General features: G+C 44.5%; 1 protein-coding gene across 1 annotated transcript in view; it reads right to left on the reverse strand.

Annotated features, from left to right (window-relative positions):
- The window catches only part of LOC311312767 (matrix metalloproteinase-16-like), a gene marked incomplete at its 3' end in the record, with an annotated part of 87,361 nt that overhangs the window by 29,832 nt on the left and 33,544 nt on the right, over nt 1-23,985 (reverse strand). Inside the window, exon 4 of the mRNA XM_084442767.1 lies at nt 10,393-10,697. Within this exon, the coding sequence (XP_084298893.1) occupies nt 10,393-10,697 (305 nt within the window). The remainder of the gene's footprint in view (nt 1-10,392; nt 10,698-23,985) is intronic.

Here is a 23,985-nt window from a genome sequence, read left to right on the forward strand (position 1 = left end):
TGATTGCGGTTGTCCGGTTTACTCGAGCGAGCTAGCGAAAAGTTATCCTGGATATGTTGAACGAGCTTTATAGTACGGGGCCCCGGGGTGTTGTTTTTCAACACCCCCCCCCACACACACACACCTTAATTTGGGGGGGTTACAATAAACTGGAATTGTACGTTCCTTTCATGAACAACCATGTTACATAATTAGTGTCCAGCAGGTCCAGACCCATGACCCAGTCTCTTCTGATTGCATACCAGTCCTTATAAGTCACCAGGAGAAAACAGTACTGTATTTTAATTTAACATATGTGTGTGGAAAACAGGATTGGTGTGTTATCTTTTGTGAAGATGTGGATCTGGTACCAGTCTGTTCCGTATGTGCATGTAGGGCTGCCCTGTTGGTGGGTAATTGGCTTAATGAGTGTTGATGTTGCAGTTGATGGGTAATTGTGTGCCATGTCTATTGACCTGAATAGCAGGCCTAAATACAATACAATGAAAATATTATCAATACTTGATTTACTTTACTCTCTACAATGACACCTACATGTATAACCGTGTGTATAGACTGAGCATGACAGGGCAAACAGAAAGAGACACTTTGATGAACTGGAGGATTCAGGAGAATTTTTTATCTCTCCAGTCTTTATCTCTGTTAGACTGTTATCTGAAAGCCCTTCATGACAGCAGCTACAAACTGCTTTGCCTCACCTCAGCTGTCCTCAGTTTCTGTATAAAGAGACGAGACCCCCCCCCCCCACTCTTTCGCCACCCCACACCCCCATGCTATGCTGTGCGTGGGAGCAGCAGCCGCAGCAGCTGTGCTAGCTCCAGGAGGGAGTGGGGACTGATCTCTCTGATCTCCCCCCACAGGCCTCACACCCTGGCTGGCAACGGCAGCTGATCATTACCCCCTCTTCCCTGGCCATAGCATCCTCCTCACAAGCCTGCAGGATCAACACACTCCTCCATCTCCACCTCTCTTTCTCTCTCCCCGCTGGCTGTATCCCTCTGTCACTGAACACTTTATTCACTCAAGCTGTGACCTACTTACAGAACTACCACATCTCCCAAATACATCCAAAATACTGGACTAGGCTCTCTCTCACTCTCTCTCTCTTTAAAAAAATTAGTGGTGTAAGCCGCGTGGCGGGTTTCTGTTCCTGTGATCTCTACACTATGCCATCTGTGGCCATCTGCACCGTGCCCTCTGTGTTTCAGGCCTTCACTCGTGTCGTAGCAGTCGTGGACTGACCAGAGCTGCTGTCTAGGACCTGTCTTTTACACATACACACACCTGCATGTGACCGGAATGTACTGTATAGGATGTACCGCAACTCACATATCACGCCGCACACACACACACTCACATACATATTACACTCTGCACACTCACTGTAAATACACTAGCTGCACTTCGTTTTGTACATTGTTCTTTTTCTTAGCTTAACCTTTTTTGCACTGTCCTGTCTCGTCCCTGCACCCTGTCCAATGTTGTCTCCATGTTATGCACCACGACCGAAATACTACATGGCAATAAACAGATTCTGACTCTGATTCTGGTCTGAAGTCACCACGCTGTTATCCGCAAGCTTCTGGCAATCCATGTCCTCTCAGGCAATCCTTCCACTCTTCATACCAACCACTAAGACATCTCATCACACTGACCGTTTATACGGAATATAAAACAGCTGGACAGGAACACCACCGCCAACTACTAGGATGGATAACATGTGAACCAAGCCGCCTCAGGCACACGTTATCATAGCAGAAGACACAGGTGCCAACGTACAGCTGGCATGCAGTGTATCAGTGCAGAATCAGTCTCTCTCTCTCTTTCGTGTCTTTGAAGCTGGTTGGTTATATGACAGTTTCCCCTGTCTTTACACAGTCCTTCGCAGTATCAGTGTGTTTGTGTTTGTGTGTGTGTGTGTGTGTGTGTGTGTGTGTGTGTGTGTGTGTGTGTAAGATAAGACTTTATTGATCCCCCAGGGGGAAATTCTGAGGTATGTGCGGAGAAGGTGTTTAAGGTGTTAAGGTGCCTCTCTCCTCCTCCTCCTCCTCCTCCTCCTCCTCCTCCTCCTCCTCCTCCCTAGCAATGGATCAGATATGAGATGGAGAGACAGCTCATCTCAGTGTGTTAGTGTGTGTGTGAGTGTGTTAGTGTGTGTGTGAGTGTGTTAGTGTGTGTGTGAGTGTGTTAGTGTGTGTGTGTTGTTAGTGTGTGTGTGTTGATAGGAGAGTGAGAATGGGGTGACAGCTCATCTCAGTGTGTTAGTGTGTGTGTGAGTGTGTTAGTGTGTGTGTGAGTGTGTTAGTGTGTGTGTGTTGTTAGTGTGTGTGTGTTGATAGGAGAGTGAGAATGTCACTCAGTGTGTTAGTGTGTGTGTGTGTTGTTAGTGTGTGTGTGAGTGTGTTAGTGTGTGTGTGAGTGTGTTAGTGTGTGTGTGTTGTTAGTGTGTGTGTGTTGATAGGAGAGTGAGAATGTCTCTCAGTGTGTTAGTGTGTGTGTGTGTTGTTAGTGTGTGTGTGAGTGTGTTAGTGTGTGTGTGAGTGTGTTAGTGTGTGTGTGTTGTTAGTGTGTGTGTGTTGATAGGAGAGTGAGAATGGGGTGACAGCTCATCTCAGTGTGTTAGTGTGTGTGTGAGTGTGTTAGTGTGTGTGTGTTGTGTGTGTGTTGTTAGTGTGTGTGTGTTGTGTGTGTGTGTGTTGTGTGTGTGTTGTTAGTGCGTGTGTGTTGATAGGAGAGTGAGGATGGGGTGACAGGGTTAGGGTTAGGGTTAACCCTAGAGTGAGAATGGGGTGACAGGCACAGATCAGCCACGGGGGCGGATTAGGTGTGATCTACGCCTGGACACGTCTCTCTCGGCTGCTCTGTTGAAACACACCGAGGCAGAGAGACGCCTGGACGGGGGGGGGGGGGACACCGAGGCAGAGAGACGCCTGGACGGGGGGGGGGGGGGACACCGAGGCAGAGAGACGCCTGGACGGGGGGGGGGGAATGATAGAATACGGTGGGAGGAGAATAGAGTTAGTTGTGGAGAGGAATGATAGAATACGGTGGGAGGAGAATAGAGTGAGGGGGTGAGAAAGGGAGGGTTATGATACTGTAGCGGGAGAAATGATGGAGAATAGTGGGGGTAGGGGGTGGGGGTATGGGTGGGGGGCGTGGACGGCACGGAGATAGGGAGGGTTGAGATGTGGCATGCACACACACACACACACACACACACACACACACACACACACACACAAGCAGTCAGGCGTCTCGTTGTTTCATGTTGTAGGCCAGTCTTGTGTGCTGTCTAGAGGCCAGCGTCAGCGTAGCCCCGCGGCTCCCAGCTGAGAGGAGAGGGGGGCGAGTCTCCCAGCTGAGAGGAGAGGAGGGCGAGTCTCCCAGCTGAGAGGAGAGGGGGGCGAGTCTCCCAGCTGAGAGGAGAGGGGGGCGAGTCTCCCAGCTGAGAGGAGAGGGGGCGAGTCTCCCAGCTGAGAGGAGAGGAGGGCGAGTCTCCCAGCTGAGAGGAGAGGAGGGCGAGTCACCCAGCTGAGAGGAGAGGGGGGCGAGTCTCCCAGCTGAGAGGAGAGGGGGGCGAGTCTCCCAGCTGAGAGGAGAGGGGGGCGAGTCTCCCAGCTGAGAGGAGAGGGGGGCGAGTCTCCCAGCTGAGAGGAGAGGGGGCGAGTCTCCCAGCTGAGAGGAGAGGGGGCGAGTCTCCCAGCTGAGAGGAGGGCGAGTCTCCCAGCTGAGAGGAGAGGGGGGCGAGTCACCCAGCTGAGAGGAGAGGGGGGCGAGTCTCCCAGCTGAGAGGAGAGGGGGCGAGTCTCCCAGCTGAGAGGAGAGGGGGGCGAGTCTCCCAGCTGAGAGGAGAGGGGGCGAGTCTCCCAGCTGAGAGGAGAGGGGGCGAGTCTCAGCCACACCCGCCACTTCAGCTACGCTCAGATACAGGCTCACTGTATGTGCTGTTTTATTCTGTATAGCACTGTGTTACATTTGCTTGTATGTGCTTTATAAATAAAATTGACTGTTTTTTTCACCAGGAAGTATCTGTATTATTATGTACTACTGTATATTTAAGTGACTATAATGTTGAAATTAAACAGTGTAAATGATTGTACGCAAACTGAAAGGCCTGTAATAAACAAACGTCTATTGCTTTCCATTCCAAAACACATTTGAACGCATTTGAATACAGTTAACGGCAGAGCCAAACATACTTCTTCTACAAACCTCTAAAGAGCTCAGTCAGAGCTACCTCCTATCCAGAGTGCTGCTGATAAATAAACTGCTCAGTTATGACAACAAGTCAACGCACAATGTGTTCATTAACTTCAGGAGGACTGTTATAATCAGTGGTTCGCCAAGCGTTGTCAGCGTTGTTGGGATGTGTTATCAACCTGTCAGCAGTGCAGATGGTCATCTGCATGGTAACCGCCAGGAACAAGGAGGACACGGTGACGCTCATGCTACCCTGGGCGCCCTTCCCTGTCCTCTCATCATGATTATTTCATGACAAGAGGACAGGGTGAGGGGGGATTGTGTTTGTGTGTGTGCGTGTGTGCCCGTACCTGCGTGTGTGCACGTGGGGGGGAGGAGTCGTGTCTGTGTGTGTGTGTATGCGTGCGTGTGTATTGTATGTCTGTGTATGTGTGTGGGGGGGGGGGGGGGGGGCTCTTGTGTGCTTTGAACTGAATGCATAATGGGATGTTTTCATTAAAGTGTGGGCAGTGTTGAGAGAATGAGCTGCATTGAGGAGAGGGACCTATGACAGATGCATCTCCCTCCTGTGTGTATGTGCGTATGTGAGTGTGTTGGAGTGAAACCAGAGAAAGCAGGGTACTGTATACTTCTGTTTTGTAACTTTCTGCTAACTGTTTTTCATGAACCCTTAAACTTCAAAAAGCAATATAGTTTGATTTGCAAAAGCCATCAGTGGCTACCAGGCACCCTATGGGACTTTAAACCAGACGTATTTCTCCTTAAAAAAATAATCTAGAGCATTTTGAAAAACACTTCAGACCGAGTCCTCTCTGCACTAGCTCGTCTCTGCTTCTCTCCCCCTCTCTTTTCCTCTCTCCTACCCTCTCCCACTCTCTCTTCTCCTCTCCTACCCTCTCTTCTTCTCTCCTACTCTCTCTTCACTCTCTCCTACCCTCTCTTCTCTTCTCCTACTCTCTTCCTCTCTCTCTTCTCCTCTCTCCTACCCTCTCTTCTCCTCTATCATACACTCTCTTCTCCTCGATCATACCCTCTCTTCTCCTCTCCTCTCTCTTCCCCTCTTCACCTGCTCTCTTTCTCCAGAAACCTTAACTCTCTCTCTCTCTCTCTCTCTCTCTCTCTCTCTAGCCTGTCTGACACTCTTCCAACTCTCCTCCACCTCTCTGTCTGTCATGTCTGTCCAACACTCTTCCAACTCTCCTCTGTCCTCCTCTGTCCAGCTCTCATACACCTCAGGATATTTATCCCCCTTCTTCTTCTTCATTGTTCCTCGGTGTGTGTCCAGCATTCTCCCCCTCTCTATCTCCCTGGGCTTCTCTCTTTCCTCCATCCTTCCTCTCCAGTCTTTTACCCTCCCTCCTTCTCTCTTTTCCCTTTCTCTATCCCTCCCTCCTTCTCTCTTTTCCCTTCCTCTATCCAGTTAAGAAAAAGTAGGAGCACCCACACACTGTCTCACACATGTGCTCCTACTTTTGCTCCACCTACGCACCTGTCACTAACACCACTATTCAGGTGTGCAAGAGACTCCTTACCTTTCCTCTACCCCCCATCTCTCTCCCTCCCTCCATACCTCCTTCCTCTCTCCCTCTCTCCCTCCCTCCATACCTCCTTCCTCTCTCCCTCTCTCCCTCCCTCCATACCTCCTTCCTCTCTCCCTCTCTCCCTCCCTCCATACCTCCTTCCTCTCTCCCTCTCTCCCTCCCTCCTTCCCTGCAGTCTTGTAGCTGCATGGCAGACGGGATGCTCTCTGACAGCACAGCTGACCTGCAGGGTTAAAGGTCGGCCATCGAGCTCAAACGCAGCGCATCGATCACTCCGTTACACCATGTCATGTAGAACCCCCGCTTGCCGAAATCACGCCTGCTCTACATGCAACACTAGAACAAGCGGAACACACAGAATACACACAGAACACACGGAATACACACAGAACACACAGAACACACAGAACACACGGAATACACACAGAACACACAGAACACACAGAACACACGGAATACACACAGAACACACAGAACACACAGAACACACGGAATACACACAGAACACACAGAACACACAGAACACACGGAATACACACAGAACACACAGAACACACGGAATACACACAGAACACACAGAATGGCCGCCCTGACTGACACTCCGGCTGAGCTCTGAGGTACGTTGAGAATGCGGGGTGAGGAGCTCATGGTGGTGGAGAGCTCAGGGAGGTGGAACACCATTTGTTAGAGAGACAGACGACAGAGTCTGTCTCATCACATCAGAATATAGACGAGTAGACCCCCATATCAGACCAGATCAGACAAGGCTGTCGGAGATACCCCAGGCATAGATCCTTCTAGACTATGTGCCCTGAACAAAGATGTATATATACAGAACAGTATGATTCCAAAGCCCTGATAAAACAACATTTAAATGAGCACAGAAGTAAAACGCATACTGTAGGAGTATTATTTTCCTGTGAGTTACTCAAATATAAGAGTTATATTCCTGAACATGATACAGGTACTATAATATAAGAGTTATATTCCTGAACATGATACAGGTACTATAATATAAGAGTTATATTCCTATGCATGATACAGGTACTATAATATAAGAGTTATATTCCTGAGCATGATACAGGTACTATAATATAAGAGTTATATTCCTGAGCATGATACAGGTACTATAATATAAGAGTTATATTCCTGAACATGATACAGGTACTATAATATAAGAGTTATATTCCTGAGCATGATACAGGTACTATAATATAAGAGTTATATTCCTGAGCATGATACAGGTACTATAATATAAGAGTTATATTCCTGAGCATGATACAGGTACTATAATATAAGAGTTATATTCCTGAGCATGATACAGGTACTATAATATAAGAGTTATATTCCTGAACATGATACAGGTACTATAATATAAGAGTTATATTCCTGAGCATGATACAGGTACTATAATATAAGAGTTATATTCCTATGCATGATACAGGTACTATAATATAAGAGTTATATTCCTGAGCATGATACAGGTACTATAATATAAGAGTTATATTCCTGAGCATGATACAGGTACTATAATATAAGAGTTATATTCCTATGCATGATACAGGTACTATAATATAAGAGTTATATTCCTGAACATGATACAGGTACTATAATATAAGAGTTATATTCCTGAGCATGATACAGGTACTATAATATAAGAGTTATATTCCTGAGCATGATACAGGTAATATAATATAAGAGTTATATTCCTATGCATGATACAGGTACTATAATATAAGAGTTATATTCCTGAGCATGATACAGGTACTATAATATAAGAGTTATATTCCTGAGCATGATACAGGTACTATAATATAAGAGTTATATTCCTATGCATGATACAGGTACTATAATATAAGAGTTATATTCCTGAGCATGATACAGGTACTATAATATAAGAGTTATATTCCTGGGCATGATACAGGTACTATACACGACAGGTACAGACTACATTAGCATGGAGCAGAGGAGGACACACATTTGTGTAAGTATATATTATGTTTTATAACTATTTTCCTTTTTTTTCATTTACAAAAATTGAAGTTAGGATCACTAATAAGTCATATTTGTTGTCAACAACCCAACGGAGGAAGGGAGGGAGCGAGTGACAACCAGACATTTGCTGGGAGGGAGGGAACATACAACAGCCATCCCTTCACACTGTAAACTTCCGCGAAATTCATCGTGTTGTTCATTCAACAAATGTCTAGAGCCGTGGCTGTGAACTCCGTATCGGAGGGAAGCAGCTCTAGCTTCAATGTCTGTTGGAGAGAGTTCCAGGTATACGGAGCATCATAAGTGAATACAGCCCATCCAAGTTCTGTACGAGAACGAGGGACCTTAAAAACAAGAAGATCCGTGCCGACACCAGCAGAGAAGTGCCGACACCAGCAGAGATGACAGGTACAGTGGAAGTTTGCCAGCAATGCCTTTATAAATGAACATAAACCAGTGATAGTTACGCCTTGAAGACAGAGATGGCCAGCCAACTTTATCATAAAGAATGCAATGGTGAGTGTCATAACTATCGCCTGTAATAAATCTCAGAGCGGAATGGTAAACAGTGCTGAGGGGTTTCAATGTTGTCACATTAGCCATTAGAAGTTGGAGCCTACCATAATCAATAGCTCTAGATTTAGAGAAGAGCATGAACTTGGTTTTGCTGGGATTAAGGACAAGTTTGAGATTGGTGAGAGCTTCTTGGAGCATATTGAGAGATAGCTGTAGGTTCTCGAGGGCTTTCTGTACAGAATCTGCAATACTATAGACAACAGTGTCATCAGCATATAGATGAGCCTTACTACCACTTAAAGAGGAGACAATATCATTAATATAAATGGTGAAGAGGACAGGGCCCAGCACCGATGCCTGAGGCACCCCCTTAGTCAAGGGCAGGAAGTCTGATTGAAAGCTACCTGACTTCACACATTGTCGTCGTCCGGACAAATAGTCCTGAAACCAGACACAGACCAGACCAGGCACCCCAGCTAGACCTATGCAGGCTAGCCTCTGTAACACAAGTTCACAAGTTCACGCTCTCGAACCTGATTAAATCAAGAGGGAACGTGCGAATTGACGGTCACATAGCCTGTGGGACTCGGTCGGAAGAGAGCGCTAGACAATCCTAAAATCAAACTCTGAGCTATAAGATGATGTTCCATGTTTAAGCAATTCAAAACGCTCCTGTTTCGCCTGTCGATAAGGATTACAGCTAAGCAAGGGGGTGTTTGGTTGTGCAAGAGGATAAATGACTGGTTTTGGTTTTACTTTTCCAAGTGTAGGCCTACATGGCTATGCATCATAACGTTACGTCTGATCAGCTGTTTTGTGCAAACTACTTAGAGGCCACTAGCCTACTAAAGGTCACTTGCTATAGATAAAAACGTCCAATATTTGAAATGACATCAATGACAATTAGCTAGCTAGCTCATCAGAAATCAATCAACCTTTATTTATCCAGGCAAGTAGTTAAGAAGAACTTCTTATTTACAACAACAGCCTGGCAGGAGGAGGCAAGATACCTCCTGCATGTGGGAGAAAAATAGTTCCATTCTTAAACCCAGTCATAAACTTATCATTTCAAATTAATTTGAGTATTCGCTTCCTGCACATGTCCCACTGTTATTGACACTATAGCTGCCCAATCAGATCCAACAAGTAGTAAATCCCTTTCCGGTTGACAAATCTCTAATGTGATTTCTGGTTATTGTCGTTTTTGGGAGTTGCAATCGTGGTTTCCAATTTGTGATTGTGTTTTCTCTCTTCCGTTGTGTATTCTGTATTGCATTTGTGTTTCCGACTTGCAGTTGTGTTTTCTGACTTGCTGTTGTGTTTTTTAACTTTGCTGTTGTGTTTGAACTTTGCTGTTGTGTTTTTTGAACTTGATGTTGTGCTCCGGATTTGCCGTTGTGAGTCGCAAGCATCGGCCACCGTACCTCCCCTTTCTCTCCATTCATCATCAGGTCCAGTTGTTAATGAGAACGCGTTCCCGCTATCAAGTCACAAGCATCCGTTCATCCAATCAGAGGGCTGTCTGCGTATAATATAAGTTCCTTTGTTTGCGTGTTGTGTCAGATGACATTTTCCTTGTTGAGCTTGTTTTGTTGTTCTTTATATCTTTTGTGCACTTTAGTTGTCATCTCTTTGTTATGTAGTTTCAGTTTCACTATTTATTTGTTCATGTTTGTCAAGTTTGTTAATGTTTAGTGTTCTGTGTTAAATGTAGGTTTCTTCACCAGGGGTAGGTGGTGAGGTTAAACACCCCAGGGTCTACATCTCACCCCTAGGTTTAACCCATGTTATTTCCACCAGGTTAGAGGGCAGTTGTCACATGTCGTTACGTTCAGGGTGCGTCTATACGCACTGTTAATTGGTAGTGGGTTTTATTTACTTGTTATTACTTTTCTTAGGCAATATCCCGCATTATTTTGCTGCCCCTGGTTGTATGTCTCATGTTAATGCCTACAGTAAAGATTATTTCTTTTATTCCTGGTTTCGTCTCCCTTCTTCCATGTTCAATGTGCACCATTTATGTTACGGCTCCGCTAGACCCTAGTCTAGCCGAGCCAGACCATAGGAGTCGTAACAAAGGATATAAGCAAATGTTTAGCTTCTGCATCAGCTGACTTAAAGGACAGAAACACATGTTTACCGTCGTGGTTGGGATTGCCCAGAGTCCATGGTTCGTCCGAGTCAAAGTGTGTGTCCCCCCCGATCCCCGGGCCGGGGAAGTAGGCGTGGGCCAGGAAGCCGCCCTCGCCGTCAAAGGGCGAGCTGTCGCCGTGGAAGCCGGAGGCGAAGATGATGGTGATGTCGACATCCTTCTTGGTCCGCTCCAGCTCACTGTAGGGCACTGCCTCGAAGCGCAGCGGCGTCACATTCTGCCACACCTCGAACGCCCGCCGGATGGCGTTGTGGGTCTCCTCAGCGCCCACCTTGGGCGTCACGTTCTTGATGCTGCACCGAGGAGAGGGGAGGGGTCAGGGGTCAAGTCACAACCACATCATCAGGACCGTACCATATCATCAGACAACAGAGGAACAGGGTTCTGTTATACACAGAGACTAAACATGTATGACATGGTTCAAAATTGTCCAAAATACACTAAGTTGACATAGGTAAATGCATCAGCAGAAATCCCACACAAATAAAATCCAAATAACATCAAGAACAAGCAACAACAATACAAGAACAAACATTGAATCAGCACATATAAAACAATATGGGACTTTACTGAAAGGTTACATGTTTTAGTTAATAAGAACACCACAAACACACCACTCCTCATCATTATTCCAAACGAATGATCCTTTTCAGGATTCACTTAAGCAAAAACACACAAGAAGTATCGGAATGGCTGTGCTGGCTACGGCGTACCTATGAATGCAGCATAGCTATTCCCATAGTCATGATAGCACAGCTTCTCGTGTTATTGCTTTTATACAACAGGTTACATCATTGGGAAAGACTATAGGAGGAATACAGATTACTACTGTAGAATACTATTGTAGTTTTTTTTTATCGATTTTAGTGATCTCCGCCAAGAACGGTAGTTCCTAAAACTATCAAGTTTCTATCAAGTTTCAAATGATCATACCCTCAAACAGCGAGCCCTAGCAACCAAACCTAATGTCAGACTTGAACTAATGCCAGACTTTGATATCAACCTACTGTAGCTAGCCATGAACGAAGTGTCCTGCATATTTGCTGTGAAACATGTCCACTGTCCAGTTGTCAAAAGTAACTGCCAACAAACTGGTTCTGCTAGCCAGCTATATTAGTAAATGTGCTGCTTGATCGCGTACATTATATTGGTCTGCCTGGTAGTCACAGAGTCAGGAGTGACAGACTCGGCTGGTTTGCTTGCTGTGATTGACATTATTTTAGGCCAGTTAGCTAGATAGTTTACAGAGCGCTACAGTAGGTAAAGATATTGTGGTATCAAGCAAAGCCATAAACAGCACTTCAGCAGCCTGCAAGTAGAGAACAGAAACTACTAGTCTAACTTAATCATTCACTGATGCAACTTTTTTTTTTTAACATTGCAGCAAGGGGGCGTCCTGGATGGAAAAGAATCTGCTGAGTTTGTGGAGATTGTAGCAATCGACAGCACATAGCAAGCTGCACAGTGATATATTTACAGGTGATTTAACCATTCTAAACTGTTCATATATCATGAATATACGCACAGTTCAGAATGCCTCGTCCAATCATATATCATGAATATACGCACAGTTCAGAATGCCTCGTCCAATCATATATCATGAATATACGCACAGTTCAGAATGCCTCGTCCAATCATATATCATGAATATACGCACAGTTCAGAATGCCTCGTCCAATCACAATGATGGGTCGGAACTACCTGTTGTATAATATTAGATAGATCACACAAGTTAGACACAATAATCATCTATCAAGAGAGTGTGTGTATGTGTGTGTGTGTGTGTGTGTGTGTGTGTGAGAGAGAGAGAGAGTGTGTGTGTGTGTGATAGAGAGAGAGAGAGAGAGAGAGAGAGAGAGAGAGAGAGAGAGAGAGAGACAGAGAAGGCTAGCTGAATGGAGTGCTGCTGGTGTTGACGGAGCCAGAGGATTTCCTGCCTCTGGAAGTTATTTTCTAATTAATGATCATCAACAGCCCACTGCTCCCGGGAGCACCAGGTCTGGCTTGGGCAATGCCCACTGCTCCCGGGAGCACCAGGTCTGGCTTGGGCAATGCCCACTGCTCCCGGGAGCACCAGGTCCGGCTTGGGCAATTTTCAAACCTCTTCACTTTATTAACTCATAAAATATGGAGCATAGAGGTGTTTCTAGAGGCTTTTTTTCATTTTTTTTTACGTTGCATTCCTTTTTAGCTGTTACACTTGACTGTGTGCGCGTGAGTGTGTACAGTATGTGTGTGAGCGTGTGTGTATGTCTGTATGTGTGTGTGTGTACGTGTGTGTGTGTGAGAGAAAGAGAGAGAGAGAGAGAGATGAGTAATACAGTATGTTTGGTGAGTTTGCAGCTTAAAACACATTGAACACACTCTTCATTTCTTTTGGGGGTCTTTGCGTTAGAGAGCCATTAGTCCCGGGTACGGTGTCCATATTAGGACATCCTCACACCTCAGACGAAAAGGCATCAGTCCTCAGACAAAAGGTTGTCAGTTCTGGTGTCTCCCACTAAAAGGCATCACTCATCGGATGAAACGGCCTCACTCACTCAGTTCTCGTGACTCACACTAAACGCCATCGTTCCTCAGACGATACGGCCTCAGACCAAACGGCATCACTCGAAAAAGCCTCGCACGATACGGCCTCAGACCAAACGGCATCACTGTATGTACATCGGCCGTATCGTGCTAGGCTTTTTCGAGGGATGCCGTTTGGTCTAGGGATGGGCACGAGTACTCGAGTACTCGTTGTTGACGTCAGTACTCGAGTAACCATGGCGAGTAATTGTTTCACTATGAAAAAAAAAAAGCTTTGTTATTCATGCACCTGCGCACTGTGTTTTTGGCTACCTGCGTGAGGCTACTCACATCAGTCGCAACATGTCTGCTGCTCGTAAAAGTACAGTCTGGAAATACTTTGATAAAGAAGGGGAAAACAGTGTGCAGTGCAAAATCTGCAATGCAAATCACAAGCGCCGCCGCACTTGACACTCTTCTCGGAGAGGATTACTGCGCAACCGGGTCAGAGAGTGATCGCAGTGAGTTGGAGGAGTATCTCAAGTAGCCGTGCATCCCACCTGACCAAAAACCCCTGCACTGGTGGCAAAGCAAGGAGAACAGGTACAGGAAACTCAGTCTGCTGGCGAAGCAATACCTGAGCATACCGGCCACTTCTGTACCTGCCGAAAGAATCTTCTCAACAGCGGGACTGATTCTAAATCGCCTCCGTACTCGGCTGTCACCTGAGCATGTGGATATGCTTATTTTCTTGAACAAAAATAAGTAGGCTAGGCCTAGCCTAAAATAATCTGCTACAGCCCTACTCATTCACGACTCATTTATTTAAGTTTAATTTATTATTCATTTTTACAAGCCCTGATTTATCCATTTGAATGTGTTTATGGTTTGAGATGTAGGCTATGTGATGCGTCATGCAACCTGAATGTAGGCTGTCAAAACTCATCCGTGTGATTTTTTTTGAAGGGAAACTGCAGGCCGAAGGCTTGAAACTGCAGGCCAAAGGCCGTAATTTAAGTTTAATTTATTATTAATTTGAAGAAAAATCGAACTTTTTATGATTGAGGCTGTTGGTTGAGTTAGGCCTAGGCCTACGTGTTAAAGAACACAGTAGTCAATGTCCGCTGTGACGTTTGTTCTTTAATAAATGCAATTGGATTGAATGGCTTAAATTGTTGGTTGTTTATTCATATGCAAATTCGCTATAACGAAATACGTCGGGATAATTTCTAAACAGTCGGGCACGTTTACTTAATCGGGCACATAGCCTACTGACCCTAACCCTAACCCTAACCCTACTGACCCTAACCCTAACCCTAACCCTACTGACCCTAACCCTAACACTAACCCTACTGTAGGCCTACATCCATGGCCACGGACCTCCCGGATTTATTTTTACGGTAGGCTACAGAACAGCGAGTACTCGAGTACTCGTTCATTATGAATATAGAGTACTCGAGTATTACAATAACTGAAAATGCCCATCCCTAGTTTGGTCTGAGGCCGTATTGTGCGAGGCTTTTTCGAGTGATGCCGTTTGGTCCGAGGCCGTAGGCGTTTAGTGTGAGTCACGAGAACTGATACATTTTTGTTTGAGGAGTGATGCCGTTTAGGGTGAGACACGAGAACTGACAACTTTTAATTTGAGGAATGATGCCTTTTAGTGTGAGACACGAGAACTGACTCCCTTTTGTCTGAGGACTGATGCCTTTTCGTCTGAGGTGTGAGGATGTCCTAATATGGACACCGCACCCGTGATGGCCTGTTGAAGGAGTGTGTGTGTGTTTGTGTGTGTGTGTGTTTGTGTAGTAGTGTGAAGATGATCTCCCATTTCTGTCTTGTCTGTTACAGTATTTCTCATCTAGTGAAAGGATTTACACAGCATTATAGCCCACTGAGAATTCAGCTCATCTGCTCTGATGTATGTGTGCGCATGTGTGTATGTGTGTGTTTGAGTGAAATGGGGTGGGGGGGTAATAGATATCTACTTGAATCAATATTTAATTTTCTCTCTGTCTCTCCACCCCTTTCCCTTATACACTTTCTTTTTATCCTTCACCTTTCACATGTCATCGTTTGTCAGACGTGTTGTGTATTCCTGTCCATGGAGAGCTCTGCACGTGTCAGCATTGTATTGTACTGTCATTGTATGATGTCATACTGGGAGCTACCATTTAACTAACGCCTCAACAGCTCAGCACTCAACTTTGACCAACTTTGACCTCTCTCGCTCTATCTCCTCTCTCTCTCAATCTCTCCTCTCTCTCCTCTTTCTCTCTATCTCCTCTCTCCAGACCCCCTTCCCTGTGGCATTCTGCTTCTCTAGGAGGAGGTGGAGTATTTTCTCCAGTCAGCAGCGCTCCATCCCTTTATCCCTCCAGTTGTCCCTCGTTCTCTCTCCTCCGCTGACTGCTGTAGGGCTGTCCCTCCTCCGCTGACTGCTGTTCTCGCCTCTGCCGTGTTTGGTATGTAATGAAGACGCATCATACTCACAATTTTCAAATGTCTTCTTTGCACACCAAACTCTGTGGAGGCGGGGAATATTGAGTTTGCGATGGACAAAACTGGCACGAAAATAGGACCCATTATGAAGGAGATGCACTTGTGAGTTCTGGCAAGTAGTAGTACACTGATGTTTCCTACTCTTTGGACAAAAGCGTCAGCTAGATGACTGTAATGTAATGTAATGACTTGAGTTCAAAAACTAATCTCGGTCGACCAAGAGAGTATTAAATGTAGAATTGCATTCTATATATTAGACTCCATCATGTGTGACTTGAGGTATAATGGAGAAGACGTTGACAAACCCGCTGCACCGAAACATGTCAACAGTGTCTGGATGTGTTGTCATTAAGGTTGCTACGGTGCGTGAGCCAACCTGTCACGCCCTGACACTTCCTGTCTGCCAGATGGATGTCTCCGCTTGGTTCAGGTGGCCTTATTGCTATGATGATAAACACACACACACACACAAGACGGTGGTTTAACATTCAGCTGCAGGTTGTGAGATGGTACTGATGAACTAGAAGGCTGCTCGGTGAGTACAGACCTCTGGTAGTTTTTGCGTAATCCTGCTGACTAACAGACAGACTAACGCACGCCACAGAAAACATAATCTCCTCCCCTGGACCTGGTCCTGGGCAGAGGTAATCAAAGTAAATCTCTCTTTCTCTAACACCACATCAGTTCTCGATTTGGTGCCGTTTCTTTGTTTCTTTCAATGACTGAAAAAAGTCCTTGAATCTCTCTCTCTCCCTCCCTTCTCCTTGTCCCACCCCCAGGCCAGGATATGTTAGCGTAAACTGGGATAGAAGTGAATGATGTCATCGTCAGGCTGCATCCATTAAAAACTGCGGTACCCTTCCTTTATCAGGGGGCCTTGTACCATCAGGATGTTCTGGTAATCCCAGTCTTCTGAGATTAAACTCCCCACGCAGCTGTGCTCACAGGCCGAGCAGAGGCCCCGCTTCAATACTCCTTCACTCCAGTCTGCCGGAAAATTCACTGATGTCATATGACTGTGAGGAGCATGCGTTTCCACCGATCAAATAAAGTCCGATCAGAGATTACCCTGAGCACTGGAGGAAGGAGAGAAGCTGGTTTAAAGTACTCAAACACGCTGCTGAGGTCACGACAGGCGACCGAGCCTCTGGTCGATACCTTCATAGATCTGACGGAAACCATAGCACATAATCTATTATACCTGTAGATCGAGTCATTTTACAATAGATGGTGCCAAGACAGGCAGAGGGGTAAGGATATCATCTGACAGACGGAGCGGTTATATGACAACTAGAACTATTCTCTCAAGGAGGCAGAGATGACATCGGTGGAACTCTCTACTTGAATACACGTCCTTGTACTACTGTGTCTGGCATCATAAAAAGACAGAGCTTTAATTATAAAACCGATGTCTGTATTTTCACTGGGGCTGTTTATACCACAAAAGAGCAGAGCAAGTAGGTGTTTAAGCTTTTATATTTAATTTTGTGTCAGAGAGAGAGAGATATGGGGGGGGGACGTTGGATACAACTGTGTGGGAGTGTAGGGGACAAGGCTGATTTTTAATTATGTTGAGCCATGCATGGCGAACGTGTCATCTTGCTGAAACAGCCATGAGGATGAGTGTCAGCTCTACCGCCTGACTAGGTAAACAATATCTTCCAAATGTTGACATAGGTGAGTGAAACAGAAATCCACTAAAGTACCATCTCAAACAATGTTTTGGCATATTATCTTAGGTCAAAACACTGTGATGCAGGGTTCCTTCAGTAAACACACTTATTATACCAAGAGACAAGAAAACTACGTACAGGGCTGGGATATGTGTCTGTGGCATGTGGGTCTAGCCATAGCAGGAGAGTCACTATCTTGATTAAAGTACCATCTCAAAAAATGTTGAAAAAAATGTTGAAAAATGATTTGAAGTATCGGCTATTGTATGTATAGAAAGTTATCTGACAAATAGGAAATATACTGTATTGTTCAATGGCAGTTATTCTGAGGTAAGAGCAGTGAGTTGTGGGGTGCCTCAAGGGAGTTGTTTGGGGCCGTTATTTACAATTTTTACAAATGATCTGCCTCTCGTTTTGAGTTCAGCCACCATAGCTATGTACGCAGATGACTCCACAATATACCAATCAGCACGCACATCTAGTTAACTTGGTAATATGTTAAATTATGAATTACAGTCAATAGACACCTGGGTGAAGGTAAACAAAATGGTGCTCAATGTTGGAAAGACAAAATCTATACTACTGGGTTCAAATTTTTCATTAAAGAACAAACCAATTTTAGACTTAGCAATAGGAGGGGCAGATATTGAAGTAACAGAGGTTAAATTATTAGGGAAATGAAAGACTAATAAGATTAATGAAAGACTGCGAGACTGATGGCGACCTGGCCTTTAATAACATAGCTAGCCTAATGTTAGCTGGCTAGCTATCTCTTATGTTGGAATTGCTTGATCTTTGGCTGTTAGCTGTGAATGTATGAGGAGGATGCTATCTAGCTGGCGCCTATTTGTAACGTCAGTTAGCCTAAGCTGGCTAGCTGTCTATTATGTTATTAGAATTGCTTGGTGTTTGACTGTGTTCACTGTGAATGTCTGAGGATGCATGCTAGTGACTAAATCATGCGTGTTATGCTAATGTTATACAATAGTGTAAGGATAGTTGAGTTAGAGCTGGCGATCTGACAGTTTTTTTGTGGAATTAATGCTGTTAGCTATTGTCATTGCAGCACTAGTTAGGACACCATATGATTGCCAGGAGCGATGAAGTGCAGCATTGTATGATTTGTTCAGCTTTATTGAATGTGCATAGTATTTACTGTTTTACGACAGTTGTGCAAAACTGCCCTACAAAGGCAAAATACCTTAACTAGCCAGAGTGCAGAACTGAGGAAAATAATAAGTCATGCCAAGGCAAAAGGCAGTAACTTCTATTTGTCAATCAATTGGTTGATGATCATTACATTACATTTACATTACAGTCATTTAGCAGACGCTTTTATCCAAATAATTGCATTTAACGTAGGAAAAGCCAATGTACTACTACTTGCCAGAACTCATTTCTCTTTCTAAAACAAGTGACTAAGAGCATAATCTAGTGCTGAAGGCAAAGTGCAAGAATAGCAATCTAAAATACAATAGGTGCTTAAGATGCTTAATATTGTTGTAGTAGATCACTATACTATGACTACTACAGATCATGGCACAATTAGGCTTGATGTAATATAAACATAAATATAATAGAATGTAAATGAGTCTGAATTAATGTGTATTTGAAGGCATTACGAATTTTGTGAAGCCAACTGCCACTAATTTAGGGGTGAAAATTGACTGTGACCTAAAGATGGACAAACAAATCAATGCTGTAGTAGGAAAGATTTTTTCCAGCTCAGGAGGCTGTTTTTTATCACGCTGTGTTTTTGAAAATGTAATACATGCTTTTATGACTTCTCGTCTCGATTACTGCAATGCTTTGTATGTTGGTGTCAGTCAGGCCTCTCTCTCGCCTGCAGTTAGTCCAGAGCGCTGCCGCTCGTCTGCTAACTGGTACACGTAAGCAAGAGCACATTACCCCGGTACTGGCTTCGCTCCACTGGCTTCCTGTGCGTTTTAGGATTGATTTTAACATTTTGCTGTTTACTTTTAAGTGCCTAAATGGCTTGGCACCAATCTACCTCTCGGAACTGCTGGAACCCTATGCTCCTTCAAGGTCCCTCAGGTCCTCTGATAAGCTTCTCCTGGTTGTCCCTAAATCCAGGCTGAAGCTCAGGGGGGATCGGGCTTTTGCAGTGGCAGCCCCTAAGCTCTGGAACGAGCTACCCCTGCATGTTAGACAGGCCCCCACTCTGCAGGTGTTTAAATCATACCTCAAAACACACTTGTATTCTTTGGCGTTTTCCTGACATTGCCTAAGAGACTTGTCCTTTTTCATGTGACATACTGCGTATGTTTTACTATGTGCTCTTTGTGTGTTATTGTTGTTTGACTTGTACAGCACTTTGGTCAACTTTGTTGTTTTTAAATGTGCTCTATAAATAAAGTGGTATGGTATGGTATGGTAAACAATGTTAGTTAGACAATGTTGAATGCAATGATTACAAACAACACAAAGATACTGGACTCAAAGACTCACGTTTTGTATTGAATTGGATGAATGCCAGTAGGATAACCTGCCAGCCTGTCAAGAAAGAATAATGGATTTAACGTTTTGAACGCAGCGTACTCAAAACAGATGTGGATATAATTTGTTGCCGTTCGCAATAGATTTGATCAGGTTAAAGAAAAGGTAGGCAATGTTTATCTTTATTTAGGCCTAATTGTGTGGGCTCAGTGGTTAGCACTGTCGCCTCACAGCAAGAAGGTCCTGGGTTCGAATCCCGGTCGTTCCCAGGTCCTTTCTGTGTGGAGTTTGCATGTTCTCCCCGTGCCTGCGTGGGTTCCCTCCGGGTACTCCGGCTTACCCCACCATCATAAAGACATGCAACGTATGAATGTGAATGAATGTTGGTGGTGGTCGGAGGGGCCGTAGGCGCTGATTGGCAGCCACGCTTCTGTCAGTCTGCCCCAGGGCAGTTGTGGCTACAGATGTAGCTTACCACCACCGGTATGACTGTGTCTGAATGAATACTGGACTCTGTAAAGCGCTCTGGGTATCATGAAGGGCGCTATATAAATCCAAAATCGTGAATCGTTAGTGCTGAACATGCATATTGCGTGCATTAGGCTAGGAGGTGTGTCTCACTCGCACTCGCATCTGTCCTGGAAAGTGTCTCACATTGTTGGGCTATCACAGTCCGCCATGTTTGTTTCGCTGTCGGGCAGTCAAAGGCTGACAGGAACAAAAATCATCCATTGCTTATGATTTACGATAACTTGCTTATTGCCAATGCTTTGTTTGCATTGTTCTTATCGCATATGGGAGCAGTGTTGTTTCTCAAGTTATAACCTAGCTAGCTAGCTAAAGTGTGTGTGTCAGAAACGCTTCGTGACAGATATTATACACAGATAGAACCGTAACTTGAGCGCAGTAAACAGTAACTCCACGTTGATGCACAGCAAAACATAGGCAGAGTAGGCTACTGTATCTCAAATCAAACATTTAAGAGTGCCGAGAAGCCATGGCAAAGAAGCGTAACTGAAGTTGTGTTCTTCTGCCTTGGCTTCTGTAGCACTTTTGGAAGTTAAGGTAAAGTCAACCCACTATTTTCTAGAAAAAACAACACTATTGACTCAAGATACTTGCCCACATGATCAAGTACTGTAGATGCTTAATGTCCCAAAAATTACAAAAACTCATTTTCTACCAAAAATGAAGTTACGGTCTTTTGGCTTTGTAGGACAGAAAAGTTAACCTGTAGGGGGCACCAAAAATACCACATCCTCCGTTGGGCTGCTTTAATAAACATCTACAATATAAATGTATTAAAGAGATCAAAGAGGACTCAGGGAGGATCTTAGCCGAGATACAGGGCCACCCTGTTGTTTTAGCCAATGCCTATGCTCCCAAGACCAAGGACCCATCCTTTATTGGGTGGTTGGAGTGAAATGAGTGAGATGGGAAGCTGCCTAGTGATAATGGGTTGGGATTTTAATCAGGTTCACATCCAGTTCGGGGCCGACAGCCATCAATACCCCGGCCCCGTAAATCAGTGAATGTGCTAAAGGATACTTGCAAGGGTCTGGACCTGGTAGATATCTGTCGTCTCCGTCATCCAACAGCCTGAGAATATACATACTACTGCCGGCACCATCGCACCCTCTCGAGGAAGACTACCTCTTCATTTGACCCCACTGTATCCTCCGCAATATTGTGTAGTATAGGAAGAATTCACATCTCAGATCATACAGCTACTTTGTAAGGCAGAACCTGAAACATCTGGCAGCATTAAAACACTCTTATTTGAAGATTAAATAAAAAAGATTAGCATTTTCCCAGAGTGCGGTTCATATCGAACTGTATTGGAGTCTATTAGCTATGGGTGATCCAGCAGCGGACTGAACTAAAGAAAACTTTTTGTGGGTGAGCACATTGGTTCTTAAACCATCTCAGACCATGCCCATGTGATGGTCAACATTCTCCCCCTTAATAAGTCTAATAGGTCCCAAAAATGGAGAATGAATCTGAGCCTTCTACTGGATACTGGCTTTAAAGAATCGTTAAGAGCCCAAATTGCCCTCTTCAAAGAATCAAATTATTATCCAAGTATACAGATATGAATGTAGAGTTTAGAAACATTTACTCTGACTTATATACCTTGGAATTACAGGCAGTGACAGTGAGGATAGCAGCTCCTTCCTTGGTAGACTGTACCTCCCAACCCTATTTAAAGACTAGTGTGATTCATTAGATGCACCCATCACTGTTGAGGAGAAGCAGAGGTCATTAGAAGCCGACCCTCTGGTAAAGCCCCTGGCCTTGGCAGCATCATGGCCGGGTGGTAGGAGTGTTATGCTATGGAGCTGGCCCCTGTACTTTCCGAAATGTACACAGAGGCTTTCGAAACTGACTCCCTACTCCCTCCCTGTTGGAGGCAACTATTATTGTAATCTTAAAGATTGGTAAAAACCCAACAGACTGTAAAAGCTGCAAGCCCATCTCACTGCTTGGCTACGATGAAAAGGTGTTGTCAAAGCTTCTATCTGACAGACTCACAGTAATCACTACCCTGATCCACCCTGATCCAGTGGGCTTTATCCCCAAATGCAGCTATGTTGACAATATCAGATGCCTGCTGTATGTGGGCCAGCCACCAATAATGATAAATCTCCTTCAGCTGCTATTTATTTGGACACGGAAAATACGTTTGACGGGGGGGGGGCTAGGCAGGACGACGGAATCTCCCCGGGTCTTTTCGCGTTGTTCGCAGTAGCCATCTGAATGTTATGTTGTGTTATGTTGTATGCAGATGACATCCTGGTTTTAGTCTCTGAGCCCGAACACTCCCTCAATGTGCAACTTAAAATTATACACACATTCTCTCAGCTGTAAGGCTACAAAGTTAACTGACTGAAATCAGAAGCCCTAGTACCGTGTTCCAGTGAGGAAACTTTTCCTGGCCCAGCAATGGCTTCACATACCTGGGTGTTACTACCCCCCCTAAATAGCTGTGCCCTTGATCAATTCCAATACCGATACATGGTGAATCAATCTTTCATATCGGCAGTGCTGCTTGCATTTTACAACATCATTGTTAGCTTTATTAACATAACCTACATTTATCTCTCTAACATTAGGCTATCCATCTACACCAGTCGGCGAGTATTCGATATAGAAGCTAGAAGTGGTCAGCGCCAACGTTGACTGAAAACACCCAAACTTAACCATGTAGGCTAATTATTGTGGATTGTTGAATGGCAGTGTATCGTTTCATCTTTATGCCTACATATCAACTCCTTTCCATTGTATGTGAATAAATTCCTGTTATTCTAAAAAATATCTAGTTTCTGTCCATTTCTGGAAAAGGCTAATAATTGCTGTCAAATTTTCACTCCAGTTTATCACCGTTTCCCACTACCATTTCAACTATGCACTGGAACCCAACCTATATCTGAACGATTGATTCATTATTACCATGGATCAGTATTGGGATTGATCAAGGGCAAATGTGAAATAGCAGCCACAAACTCAGCGGGTTATCCGAGATGCAGTAGCAGCGGCCAAAGCTCCTGCTGGCGGGGAGTGAAGCTTTTCAACTCGTCTGTCACTGGCTCCCTGGAGGAGCCTGGCTGCAATAACGTTATCGTGAACGGAATGAATACCATTTACTAGCAAACAAAACATGTTCAGCTATAATTAACCTGCTAAAACTAATAAGCCTGGATAAAAAAATAATGTCTCCAATGGATATATTTGACAAAAAACAGGTTAATATGCAAGCCGGATTTCATTTCATTGCATTCTGGGTTGGTAAATACTGGTTGATATGAATTAGTCTTCGCTGGTTTAGCGCTATTTATTGATTGTATATCATAGTGTCGTTACTCTGACTGCATCGTTGAAAATAGGGGTTGAAAATGTGGGATTTCTGAGTTTCCGGGTTTTAATCTAAATAGCCTAATGTAATGAATGAAGTCCGATCAGTTTGTAAAATGATAGCCCTTTAAATAACCAATTTTATGTCGACTACTGTCTCTGCTGTAGCTAATCCAAAAGAGCAGTTCGCAATTCAGTCCAACTGAGAAACGTAGCCTACATTAGTCTAAGCAACGGCAGCCGTTTGTCAGACAAGCCTAGTACTGTAGCCTCACTGTAGCAGTGCTTTACTGCCCCTCGTGGTTGCGGGTTGTAATATGTTTTTTTTTTACCGCCGCTGCCGTCACACTGTATGCCTGCAGACGCGGGAATATACTTCTCATGACTGTATTATTCATATATTATGTAAAATAGCGTCATTAACATCAACTGAATTAAGGCTTTCAACATAGTCACCTGCTATTCTGTGGAATTCCTCCTTCATGGTCAGAGGTTGTGTCCAGAGCAAGGGACACTTTCCTTAGTTATGGCTCTACACACAGTAGCTTTCCCAATGTGTTCTGCATCGCCAATGTTATATAAAAAATAA

Source organism: Borostomias antarcticus (assembly GCF_949987555.1).
Source record: "Borostomias antarcticus genome assembly, chromosome: 9".
Classification (NCBI taxonomy): domain Eukaryota; kingdom Metazoa; phylum Chordata; class Actinopteri; order Stomiiformes; family Stomiidae; genus Borostomias; species Borostomias antarcticus.